This window comes from Mixophyes fleayi, chromosome 4 (assembly GCF_038048845.1).
Source record: "Mixophyes fleayi isolate aMixFle1 chromosome 4, aMixFle1.hap1, whole genome shotgun sequence".
In the NCBI taxonomy this organism is placed as follows: Eukaryota; Metazoa; Chordata; class Amphibia; order Anura; family Limnodynastidae; genus Mixophyes; species Mixophyes fleayi.
This window is the reverse complement of record NC_134405.1, coordinates 80,130,472-80,143,756: the sequence shown is the minus strand read 5'-3', so window position 1 is coordinate 80,143,756 and position 13,285 is coordinate 80,130,472. Positions and strand designations below refer to the sequence as shown.

Below are 13,285 nucleotides of genomic sequence, written 5' to 3'. Positions count from 1 at the left end.
GCTGTACTTCCGCCCGGCTCCCCCCGTGTGGAGCTGGATGGACGAGTCCACTTCCCTCTGATCGCAGTGGTACAGTCCGGATCGCGTCCCGTTGCCATGGCGGCGGCAGCAGTGATTGTAGCTACTCTCTCACGGTCCGTGGCATGGCAGGAGTCACCGGGGGCACCGACCCTGTGGGCCGCCTCCTGGTACAGGTATGCACGGCTGCATGCCATCAGAGTGCACCAGTTCTCAAATTACATGCCCAATACTCTGCCACTTACACAAACCTCTTCATTTACTTATGTATGAGTCTATTGTAATATATTTACATATCTGTTAGTATCTTATGTCAAATACTTTCATACAATTATGTAGGAAACAAATTTGTGAACAATCAATATAGAAATTGACATTGTGTAGACTCCATTCTTTTGGTTTCATTTTTATATGAAGTTACAAAAAAAATAATTTAAATTTGCAGCTGATCTTTTTTAACTTTTATTTCAGTATCAAAGAGAGCAAAATCGAATTTCAAATGATCCATAACTAAAATGCTGTATTTTGCGCATTTATAGGTGCAGAATGATCTGGAACACTTAAAGAAGAAACTGGTGGCTACAACAGAGAATGTGGCCTCTGTGGATATCCAGGCACTGGAGACAGCTATTCAAAGGACAGAAATTGGATTGAGGGTGAGGATTGCTCTGGTGTCTTGCAAAAAATCTAATTTAGGAAGTTTAGGAGTGGTTTCACAACCAGAATGCCTATGTCACCCATGTCTGTCCCTTTAAAGTGTCCGAGAGGTTTAAGGGCAGAAGTAGTCAGCCTGTGGTCCTCAATGTTTGTTGAACTACACGTCTCAGCAGTTATGTTAAGTAGTTCCATGGCAGCTTGAGAGCCACAGTTTGTCTAGGCCTTAGAGTGATAAAATGTTGTTACAAAAATTATAGCACTACAAATTGTGTAGTAACTGCATTAGCGGAATATTTTTCATTTACAGCCTGTAAGACTAACAGGTCTATTTACTAAGGCCATAAAAATTGAGAAAACAGCCGTTTTCAACGTAAAATAGCCATTGCATCTTTTATCTTTTAATTTTTTATCTTTTTTTTTTTTTTTTTTTTAAATACAGTTTATTAGTAACATCTTATCTTGAACAGCATTACATAGTATAAAACTCTTGAAAGGTACAATGGAAAGATGACAAATGCACATACAAAGTTAACAGTGTGTATAGCACTCTTTCACATGGCTTTTACAAAACAAGTTCAGCTTCATATAAACATGGTACTATGAAGATGTTATTTTATTTTAAATTATACAAATAAGGGGGAAAAGAGAAAGAAAAGGGAGGTAGGGGGGAGGGACAGGGCAAAAAGGGGGGAGGAGAGAGAACAGATTGGGAAGGTTAGGGGAAGGAAGGAGGAATTCACGCCTTTATATTTTTAGCAGAAGGTAATAGTTCAGTCTAATATTTCTGGCAATGGATAGGGTTTGACTAAAATTGGAGCAGAGGTTGGTTGCAATACGAAGCCCAAGGAGACCAGACTTTGTTGAAAGACACGGAGGAGCCCCAGAGCACGCTGGTGATGTGTTCCATCTGATAAGTGTGCCAGATCCGACCACAGACCATTTGGAGCGTTGGAGAAACGGGGTTCTTCCAGTGGGCAGCTATTTGACAGGTAGCTGCGCTGATTATATGCCGAAGAACCTTATGGGTGTGTGTTGGAAGGTCTGGGAGAGGTAGAGGCAATAATACGTGCTTAGGATCGGAGGGCACAGGAGTATCGAGGACAGCTGTTGCTAATGCAAGAACTTCTGTCCAGAACGGGCGCAGTTTGGGACAGTCCCACCATGTGTGTATGAAGGTGCCTGTATGGCCACAGTCTCTCCAACATGTTGGACTTGTTTGAGGGTATATGATGTGAAGCCTAGAGGGAACATAATACCATCTATGTAACAATTTAATGGCGTTTTCTTTGGTACGAACATTTATAGAACAACGAGCTGTCCACTCATAGATGTCCGACCATTCTTCTGGATCTAGGGATGTTCCCAAATCTGCCTCCCACTGTGTCTGAAAACGGTCCTTGGTCTCCGTGGAAGTGGGGAGTAAGGCATTGTATAGCGTTGAGATTAGACCTTTTGAGGATGGTCCCGATAGGCATAAATTCTCAAACACAGTGGGGGGTCTGCCAGACAACTGAGCCTTGACCTGCTGATGATAATGTCTGATTTGTAAGTATTGGTGGAACTGTCCCATCGTGAACCCACACCGCTCAATTAATTCTGAGAACTGAGGGAACGTTAGAGTCCTTGTTATGTGGTTTAGCAACAGTAATTTACCTTCCCCTGCCCATTTTGTGTACATAGAACGTGAGTGGCCTGGTATAAAGGCTGGGTTCAACCAAAGAGGTATAAGTATCTGGGGGGCGGGAGATAGAGATGCCATTCTACTACACCGAGACCAAATTGAAAGGGAGAGGGCTATTACCGGGTGAGTTCGAGAAAGGGCTGGTCGCTGTGCGGCTGAGAGCCAGAGGATAGAGCAAATTGGTGAGTCTCCTAATAGGTCTGATTCTATATCAACCCAGACCCTGGTCCCAGGCGGGGAGTGCCATTGGACACATTGAGCTAAACTTGCCGCATAGTAGTAATTGCGAAGATTGGATATGCCGAGGCCACCTGCCATGGGAGAGCGTTGTAGAATACGAGCAGAGATCCTGGATTTCGTATTTGACCAAATGAAGCGCATGATAGAAGTTTGCAGCATTTTAAAAGTAGAGGGAGGGACTTTGATGGGGAGGGTATTTAAAAGGCAAAGCAGCCTGGGGAGCAAATTCATCTTCACTCATGTAATCCGGCCCACTCAAGATATTATCAACTTGTCCCAAGAAATCATGTCTTTCTTAAGGCATGCTATCAATTGGGGGTAGTTTGCTTGGTAGAGGTCTTCTACCTTTCTAGTAAATGCTATGCCCAGATATTTGATACTGTCGGAATTCCAGTGAAATGGAAAATTTAGCTCCAGAAGCTGCTTCACTTCAGCGGGATATTGAGATCCAGGATATCCATCTTGGCCGTGTTGACATTAAAGTTCGAGACTATAGAAAAGTTATCGAGCTCCTGAAAAAGGTTTGGTAACGATGTTAGAGGATTAGTAATGGTAAGGAGGATATCATCTGCGTAGAGTGCAATCTTGTAGATGCTGGAGGATAATTGTATGCCAGAGATATTGGGATTTTGTCGTATTTTCAGGGCCAGGGGTTCTATGGTAAGGGCAAACAGGAGTGGGGAGAGGGGGCAACCTTGTCGTGTTCCATTTTGAATTTGAAAAGGCGGGGAGGAACACCCATTCACCTGAACAGAAGCGGTTGGGTTAACATACAGGGCGGAGACCCCTTTGAGAAAGCGGTCTTTGAAGCCGTAAGCAGAGAGGGTCTTCATCATGAAGGGCCAGCCAATGCGATCGAATGCCTTTTCAGCGTCGGGGGATAGAAGGAGTGAGGGTAGCTTACGCTCATTAATATGCTGAATGAGATCTATGGTCCGTCTGGTGTTGTCTGCTGCCTGCCGGCCTGGGACAAATCCAACCTGATCAGGGTGTACTAATTTCGGGAGAATGCAATTAACTCTATTTGCGAGAACTTTAGCATATATTTTCAAGTCTACGTTAAGTAGGGATATAGGACGATAACTACTACAAAGAGAAGGGTCTCTACACTCCTTGGGGATAACAGTAATCCGCGCTCAGGTTGTGGCCAAGTCAAAGGGAGCCCCATCGAATATAGAGTTAAACTAAGCAGTCAGCTTGGGGCTGAGGATCCCTGCAAATTTCTTATAATATTTAGCAGAGAAGCCATCCGGCCTCGGGGCAGAAGCTACCTTCATACCTCGTCTGTTATATCAGAACTGAGAAATTCAATTACTGATTCAGATAGTTGCGGGAGTTTACACGAACGCAGGTAGGCATTTATCTTCCTATCTAAGTCAGGAGGGGCTGGATTTGAGGCATTCAAGTTGTATAGTGAGGAGTAGTATGACTGAAATTCCTTCAGTATAGCGTTTGGGTTATATGTTGACTGCCCTTGGGAGTTCTTGATAGACGAGATTGCGTTACGTGTGCGCCTTTGGCGGAGTTTCCGGGCTAGTAGGGAGTCCGCCTTATCACCCTTCTCGTAGAAGAGCTGCTGAGTCCATTTGAGGGTACGAGCTGTTTTTTTGGATAGTATCGCATTGAGCTGGCCCCTCGCTATCGTCAATTCCCTCAGATGTGACTGGTCCAATGAACCTTGATGCTGGGTAAGTAGGGAGAGAAGGCGAGCCTCCAGTGTGGATATCTGCTGCCGCTCTTCCTTATGTCGGGATAAAGCTATGCTAATAAGGCGACCGCGAATTGTGGCTTTATGCGCCTCCCAGATCGTGGACAAAGATACTTCAGGGGTTTCATTAAGATTAAAAAATTCAGTGAGGGCCTCTGCAATCTCTAGGCATGTCGCAGGATTCAGCAAAAGAGAATCATCCAGCCGCCAATTTGGACTACGCTTGGGAAGATTTCCTATGTCTAACTGAAAAGAGATACGCATGTGGTCTGTCCAGGTGAACCTCAGCTCCACAAAGCTTGGTAGCTAGTTTAGCGTCAACTAGGAAGTAATCTATTCGAGTGTATACATTATGGGGTGAGAGTAAAAAGTATAACTTCTATCAGTGCCATTAACCACCCGCCAAGCATCTAGAAGACAATTCTCCTTTAATAATGAGTCAAATCTAGCAGCCTGCCGCACAGAGTGTGCCTGGGATTGAGATGAAGGTGTGGGCAATGGTGATCTATCTAGAGAAGGATCTAGAATCATGTTAAAGTCGCCTCCCATAAGCAAATGGCCTTGGGCATGTTTATGTATACGGCTGAAAAGTCTCTGGAGAAAAGAGGTTTGGAGCGGTGTTCGGAGTATAGCAGCATACCAAAGTGACCGGGAACTGGCCCAATGTGCCTATAAGCATAAGATAACGACCCTCTGGATCCGTGATCGAACGGCACACTACCAGCGGGACAGATGGTCTAATCAAGATGGCTACGCCTCGATGCTTGGAAGCAGCCGAGGCGAAGAAAGTCTGTGAGAAGAGCTTTCCTCGGAGTGTTGCATGCGGTTCGGTCAGGTGGGTCTCTTGCAGGAAAACTATATCTGCATGTGACTTTTTGAGGGCGGCCAGAAGCGTAGAACGTTTCTGGGGTGTGTTCAGCCCCTTAACGTTGACTGTCAGTAACTTAAGGGACATGCTGTAGGAAGTAGTCTGAATGCTTTACCGAGGAGCTCCCCCGTGTCCTCGACCCATTACGAGTCGTGGCGGGTACACATTTTAACAGGAAAGGCATGAGAGCGTGAATAAAATTGGAAAGGGTTAGGGGGCAAGGTACAAGTTTAAACCGTCTGCAACCAGTCAGGGAGAAGAAAGGAAGGCCGGGCATTGAGTGGCCGGCCTATGGTTGCTAGTCTTCGGAAAGATAGGAAAGTGCTGCTACAGGGTGCAGCAACAATGGGGGGGGGGCACGGGCAAGGAAGGCCCGAGCTAGGATGGAATTCGGGGAGTGGGAGTAAAAGGGTGGGGGGCATCAACAAAAGTAGTTTAAATTTGGTTTATAAAACATCAACCTGTGAGACAAACCAGTAACTGGTCCAGCACAAAACTATGCTAAATAACAATAATAACAGTATAACATTAAACTGGAGAACTATAAAAAAACTCTACAAGTGCAGAAATTTTAAAGCAAGTAAACATCACCATTGCAGGATAGTCCATGAGCAAGCATTGAACGGAAACGACTAAACTGTAGTCTTGATGCGACAGAGTCCCTCAGCAACAGAAGGCACGAAGGTGGTAGATCAGCGATCGATTATCTTTTTATCTTTTATCGTTGTTCAACACAGGCAAAATCATAGATTTCTTCTGCCATAACCCATTTAACATTTCTTAATGCAAAACCGATATTTCAATGGCATTACATAGAATTTGACGGCAGATAAGAACCACTTGGCCCATCTAGTCTACCCATATTTTAAACTATGGTAACCTCATATCCTATTTGATCCTTAGTTTTTTGTAAGGATATCCTTATGTCTATCCCAAGCATTTCACTTTCCTCTGATAACCTTTAATCTTCAATGGGATCCAGCTAAAGCCTCTTCGGCTTTGCTGGATCCCTCATCCCTTACCCCTGAAAGTGCTATGTGCATGCATTAGTGTGCCGGTAAATATTAAAAAGAGTAAGCTGAGAAGGGGGATTTTGCCGGGTCTCCGGCATGGTAAATTACAGCAGTGTTTCATTATGCATCACATAATAAATAGGCACTTTAAAGAGTTAAATTATCAGATGGGTGTTCTGTCTACCTAGGTTCATTATCCATGACCCGGAAAATAAATGTGAACACATTCTTGTATCCAAGATTAGAATAATCTTGGCTAAAAGTTGTTACTAATTAAATGGGACCTAGTTTGGGATTTCTCTCATTGTTAGGCTAGGTACACACTGAAGAATGTTATCTCAAACGATTGTACCTGCAACTGAAAGTCCGATCAGTCTGACGATTCATGCCTACACATTGACACGATTTACCTTTAGATCTGTGCTCTTCATCTGGTCCTCTAGTCTTCAGAGAATGACAGCACAATATTCATTAATTAACTATTGTCACTTTGTTACACTGATCAAAACTGCCTTGTTATAGCTATCAACATGTCCTAACGAATTTCATTCGCTCCTGTGTTTCTGAAACGAAACAGCATGGTGGCTAAGTGGTTAGCACTTCTGCCTTACAGCACTGGGGTCATGAGTTCCATTCCCTACCATGGCCTTATCTGTGAGGAGTTTGTATGTTTTCCCCATGTTTGCGTGGGTTTCCTCCGGGTGCTCCGGTTTCCTCCCACACTCCAAAAACATACTGGTAGGTTAATTGGCTGCTAACAAATTGACCCTATTCTGTGTGTCTGTGTGTGTGTGTGTGTCTGTCTGTGTTTGTGTGTGTGTGTGTGTTAGGGAATTTAGACTGTAAGCCCCAATGGGTTAGGGACTGATGTGAGTGAGTTCTCTGTACAGCGCTGCAGAATCAGTGGCGCTATATATAAATAAATGGTAATAATAAGAACGAACAAAGTAATTATTCCTTCTACAGCACTCTCTACATTTGTTCACCCGGACATTCATTACTAGCATCAGCTGAAAAGAACACAACTCTGTAAGCTCTATGAAGATCGTGAGCATGAACACATACACACTCCATGATCAGTCGGTGATTGGTCGGAAAATATTAAATAGTACGACCAACCAAATGAGCCGACAATGGACACTTTGGAACGCCTTTCGACCATCGTGTCACTATACACACTAACCCGACTTCCGATCAAACGGTCATATGTTGGCTGATTTGCCCAATTATTGGACAAAAACGCTCCAGTGTGTATCTAGCTCTAAGCCAGCAAGAATGTTGGGCATTTTATATCTTATGAGAACTTTCTAACTTGTGTTGTTGTTTCTATCTAAGTCTGAGTCGTTTGTTCCAGATACATATCTTTTCCATTCATATGTCTGTTCTGAAAAGGAGAAAGCGTATTGTGTTAGAGAAACAAACATCTGGGGGTAAATGTATCAAGCCGAGAGTTTTCTGGCGGGTTTGAAAAGTGGAGATGTTGCCTATAGCAACCAATCAGATTCTAGCTATCGTTTTGTAGAATGAACTAAATAAATGATAGCTAGAATCTGATTTTCTTTTCAAACCCGCCGGAAAACTCTCAGCTTGATACATTTACCCCCTGCTGTTATATCTGCACTCAATATATTTACTGAGGGACATTTATAAATCAGGCGAAATAGTGCAAATAGCATCTTTTTATTTGTAATTCTAGCACTGGTTGCACACGTTTTTCCTAGTTTACAAAGCTTACATGGGCAAAAATAGTCCCAGCTCTTGTCTTGTAGAAATGGTGCACAATGTCCGTGAGGTGTATTACCAAACAGCTTTTTACCTTGTATTTATATTAAGACTTGCACATGTGTTATGCATTTAATTGCAAAATTGTTTGTGTCCTCCAGATACCATGTTTATAAGCGCCCTTCTGTGTTGTTATTTGCTTTAATAAAGGAAGAGAATTCTTCATATTTTGCATCATTTTGTATGTTGGTGCTCATTGGAACAAGCTGATTCGACAGAGATATAATGTATAAAACAGGGGTAGAGGGGAGGCTTGGTTGGGGTATGGGGCACTGTATAGACATTAAGAAAGATTTGGTTACCTTTACTGGTAGTTGTTATATCTAGGGGAGAACATGATACCGTCTGCTTTAAATATACAACTGAATATAATGTAAATGTTATCTGCTTGGCAGAAGCACACCCAGGATTACTTGAATCATATCACCTGCAGCCCAATGACTATTCTCCAGGACCATAAGGATAAGTATACACCACATGTACTGAAATGGTGAGTGATGTCATTGAGCCATTAACACGGACAAGCTTATTTATTACCAGCGCTCAGTTGCTGAACTACATCTCCAAGGATGCTTTGCCAACCAGCGATATGCAATTCTGCAAGATCTGAAGTGCTAAAGGTTACATGTGATGAAATATCTTGGACTTAGTGATTACTAGTGTCAGCTTTTCACTATTGTATCCACTTTTATTAATACTATCAATATGTGACACTCACATGTATAAACACAGACTTTGTGAACAGTCCTCTAGCTTTACCCTGATTACATCTCTAGCCCAGCTTTAGGTTCTGTGATAGGCTTACCTTAATCTTATGATCAGTGGTCAAAGTAGAAGTTTAGAAGCTGCGGTATGAAAAATGTAATGGGAATGTAAGTAATTAAGTGATAGTGTTACAGTGAAGGCAGTAGAAGTGTCGGTATAGCATACCACTGTATACACCCCACTTCCACCATAAAATATTAAATAGTTTTAGTATATTGCCCCTGAACTTACCCTTATAGCGTGTTACATCTGACAAGAGATAGGTAATTACAGCTATATGTTATGTGACCTATTGATAAAACACATACTACTGAATTGTATTTCTTATATAGGGGTCCTCAACTGGAGGCTTCAACAAAGAGCCAGAAACCATTTCCCTCAGACTTGCAGGATAGCAGACCCCAGCTTCCCAGCACCGCCAGTCATATGTCACCTGGCCAACAGGTCAGTCTACAGAGTTCTGCTTGTTTGCTGTGTTGGAGACATTTTGAAGGTTTGACAAGGATGTGAGCAGTCGTCTTCTTCTCCTGCGCATTCAGGATGTCCTCACTTGTGCTTCTGCTGCACCCACTGCGCAACCCCCTCCCCCCTCCGACCCGCTTACTTGTTTCCTGGGATTTCTTTTTGTTGGGGTTTTACATGAGGTGGGTCTCCTCCCCCTCTGATCTATAACCAACAGTCAGACTCCGTGGCCACCTGCCACGCTTGTGAAAACGTATATAATAATTCTGCAATTTCTTTTGTGGCTCACATACATCCAGCGTGTAGAAGCCCCATTGAAATCAATTAGCTATTAAATTGAATGGGAGAAGCTCCTCTAGTAAATAAAAAATATTTTTATTTTGAAAACAAAAAAGTGCCCCCCCCCCCCCCCCCGCTGCCCCAACCTCACCCAATTCTATAACCAGCACCAACACTGTACAGTCTGGACAGGTTCCTAGTAAAACAGGTGGACAATGTGAGTGGGGTCCTCATGCTAAAGTGCAGGCTGAGCTGGTTATACTATAACAACCAAACCCGTAGTGTGGGGTTGGGTGCGGAATAATGATACTCATCATTCCAACACTACTTACCCCGACGTGGAGAGACCGAAGGGCTCCTTCCCCGACCAGTGTGCAGGACGACTTCTGTGTAATGCGACTGGAAGTGATGCCGATCCCTGAAGAAGGCGGCGCCAGCTGATGACATCACCGATAACCGCGATGCGGTCATCGGTGCTGTGAAGGGGCACAGCACCGATGACCGCAGGGGTGAAGGGGTATTCCCATCACAGGTTATTGGCGACGTCATCAGCTGGCCAATGACGGCAAACAAAACAGTATGCCCCCCTCCCAGAGATTACTAGCTCTGTGATAAAAAGACCTGATGCTCTTTCTGGCCTTTTGGTCTGTTAGGGGCAACAGTATATACATTACACCAAAATAGTAAGAAAAAGAAAATACAGACTAAGCTTTCAAATACAGTTTAATCTAATAAAACATATCACTATAAATTAATCTTTCATTGTTCTGTCAATGGAAAATATATTTGTAATCCAATGGGAAATTGTGGACAGCACAGTGGCTTAGTGGTTAGCACTTCTGCCTCACAGCACTGGAGTCATGAGTTTGATTCCCGACCATGGCCTTATCTGTGTGGAGTTTGTATGTTCTCCCTGTGTTTGGTGGGTTTTCTCCGGGTGCTCCGGTTTCCTCCCACACTCCAAAAATATACTAGTAGGTTAATTGGCTGCTATCAAAATTGACCCTAGTGTCTCTCTCTCTGTCTGTGTGTGTGTTAGGGAATTTAGACTGTAAGCTCCAATGGGGCAGGGACTGATGTGAATGAGTTCTATGTACAGCGCTGCGGAATCAGTGGCGCTATATAAATAAATAGATGATGATGATGAAATACAGCGCCAATAGCTGCTCAACCAATCACAAGAAAATTCCCATGGTGGCTGCTTGACAATGGCTAGTGACTAAAGGAAGTCACAGTCATTCAGGGCTGGATGTTGGTGGCCAGCAGCTGCTTCAGCTTTTATTTTATTGTTTGTTCTCTTACATACTGTCCTCTCCCGATTGTGAATGGCTGTAATCCTGTAATGGTGAGGATTCTAACAATCCTAGGGCCAGATAAGCTATAGCAGGAAACAGGAGCAAGCGTCCTAATCATATAAGGTGCAGCTGCAGTCTTTAGTAAATATACCCGTCAGTGTATTATTAATTATTACTGCATATCTGTTATATTATGAAGCTTCCTGCAATGACAATGTTCATACAGCTGATGCGGGATTTATGCGGTCATAAATGTTCTAATCATTACTATCACTTATTTATACAGCCAGATCTTCCTAAACACTATAAATAAGGGAATGCAGTCATTTCTGTGACCATTATAAGGACATTATTTAGTTGACCTGTTCCCACCACCTGTACCTACCTCGGGCACAATACCGGCCCTCCAGCTAAAAACCTCCACCACCTGCTTAAAAATACATATCCTATGACAGAGCACGCACACCTCATTCCTTATCCAAATGAAAGTGCTGCTTTACCAGCTGTTCCACATGCACGGCACGCTGGCAGGAGAAGTGTTATTATTAACTAGTTGTGGGTTCCAGCTGGGAAATTGCTACCTATAATTTGCCACCTTCTATCCTTCAAACAAGGTAAACCTCAGTAGACACAATAAAACCTGAATCCTGATAGTGATATGACGTGATTCATAGGCCTGAGCCACTTGCAGCAGCTGTACTGTGCTTGACAGTCGTTTAGCAACTGACTGTTCTTTTCTAGTTTCTTTTTTTTATTTAAACACGTTTTGAAAGTTTGTGTTTCGCTGCATTTTTCCACCAGAAATAATGTAGATTTATACCACCGGCCAAACATTTATTATATGTTTACCTATTTGTTGGGCAAAATTGCTATCATTATTCTCTACTCACCATGTAGTATTACTCTTCTGTTTATCTTTTTAGACATTGAGCTCTGACATGAAATAAGAGTCTTGACATTTCCTCAAAAGCTAACACAGAACTATGAGTAAACAGTACTCTATTGTGATTACACGAAGACTTCCTATTGGCCTTTCTCCATGAGGCTAATTCATACTTGCCTACTTTTGGAAGCAGCTGTCCGGGAGGGGGCCCATCGATCATTTTTATTCCTTATCGCAATGATAAGGAATTATCATGACCATTTATGAAAAGTGTTCTTCCAGAACATCAGTCACGATAAATGACTGTCCAGGCGAACACACAGTTTACCTATCTCCTCTAAGGTCACTATTGCAAAGTGGGCACCTTTGCAATAGAGAGGAGGGCAGGAAGATGCAGTGAGGGATCCGAAGATCCCTCTACCGCAATATTCTCCCCATTGGCTCTTCAGATGGCGTCAGCCATCGGGCACAAGTTCTGAAAATCTTTTATTTTTGGAACTTGGTAAATAACGCTAAATAGCTGTCCTCATAGAAACCTATGGGGACTGCTTTTGTATACGATAACAGTGAGACCGCACCAGATTTCTCCAACATCTACTGCGATCCTTTAGTTATAAATATCTGGGATCCTTAATATTGCAGTTGATTAGGAGCCAATACCTCAAAGTCCAACTTGCTATCACATTTGCTAGGTGAACCAGTACTCCGACACTGTAATAATAAGGAACGCTTTCGCTCTGCCAAACTCCCCACATCCTTCTTCCTCCTCTGCAAACGCCACCGTCTTGCTCCCCAAACTAGTGCACATTGGCGAATATCTAAGCACATCAGCGCACATCATAGAGCACAGCTCCACAAAGAAGGATTCTGTGCCTCAGTCATTTTTCTACTTCATAACTGACATCTGCAGTATTCACCATGGCATCAAACTGTATGAGGGCTATTTACATGAGTATATTTCTTCACCCATGACACGCAGTTGTGAGCCGCAGCTGCTCAGAAGTGAAGTTTAGTTTAGAAAAGTCTGGGGAAGTGTCAGTGATCATGGATATAGGCATAATTCTCCCTGTCAGCTCCTCAGTAAAAGAACACATCTTAGTGTTCGGATCTGGCACAAAAGCATGTCTAGCTGGAGGGTCTGTCATCCAGCAGGATGGTAACAGGTGGCTGTATGGTGGCCATGCTGTGTGTTGTATATATGTGTGTGAGCCATTGCTGTGCATGACTGTAATGTTTGATTTTTAGCAGGGGGGCTGCAGGAATCATGTGGGTCTGTCTCTGTTACAGCACAAGCTAAGCCTGAGCACGCGCGTCATGTGTAATCCTGAGAGCCTGGCCCACCGTGACCTCCTCAACCACAGCTACGGGATCAGCCTGCCACTGATCAGCAGCAAACAGAGAACTGTAAGTCTACCTGTGGTCTGCTCTACAGTTTCCCTACAATTATAGTTTATGTAATAATACCCCGTGTATCACTAGCGCACAGTCCTGCTTGCTCATCAATGCCATGCGAGCAGACAAATTGTCCTGACTGCTCACAGTGGGCACTTGCTGTTATATTCAGACAAACAGATGCAGAGTAGACATTGTGAGTGTTTATTATAATAAAGTTTTGAGTCATTGAATTAGTGGAA

The 13,285-nt window shown here is 43.3% G+C and overlaps 1 protein-coding gene across 2 annotated transcripts in view; it reads left to right on the top strand.

Moving 5' to 3' along the window:
* The window catches only part of IQCH (IQ motif containing H), a 438,281-nt gene that overhangs the window by 366,275 nt on the left and 58,721 nt on the right, over positions 1-13,285 (top strand). Inside the window, exons 1-5 of one of the 2 annotated variants that reach the window (XM_075207582.1) lie at positions 9-194; positions 558-674; positions 8,363-8,457; positions 9,065-9,176; positions 12,939-13,055. The exons of the other annotated variant lie outside the window; for it this stretch is intronic. Of the exons in view, the coding sequence (XP_075063683.1) occupies positions 144-194; positions 558-674; positions 8,363-8,457; positions 9,065-9,176; positions 12,939-13,055 (492 nt within the window). The 5' untranslated portion in view covers positions 9-143. Of the gene's footprint in view, positions 1-8; positions 195-557; positions 675-8,362; positions 8,458-9,064; positions 9,177-12,938; positions 13,056-13,285 lie in introns of those variants that run through there. 2 annotated transcript variants of the gene reach the window in all.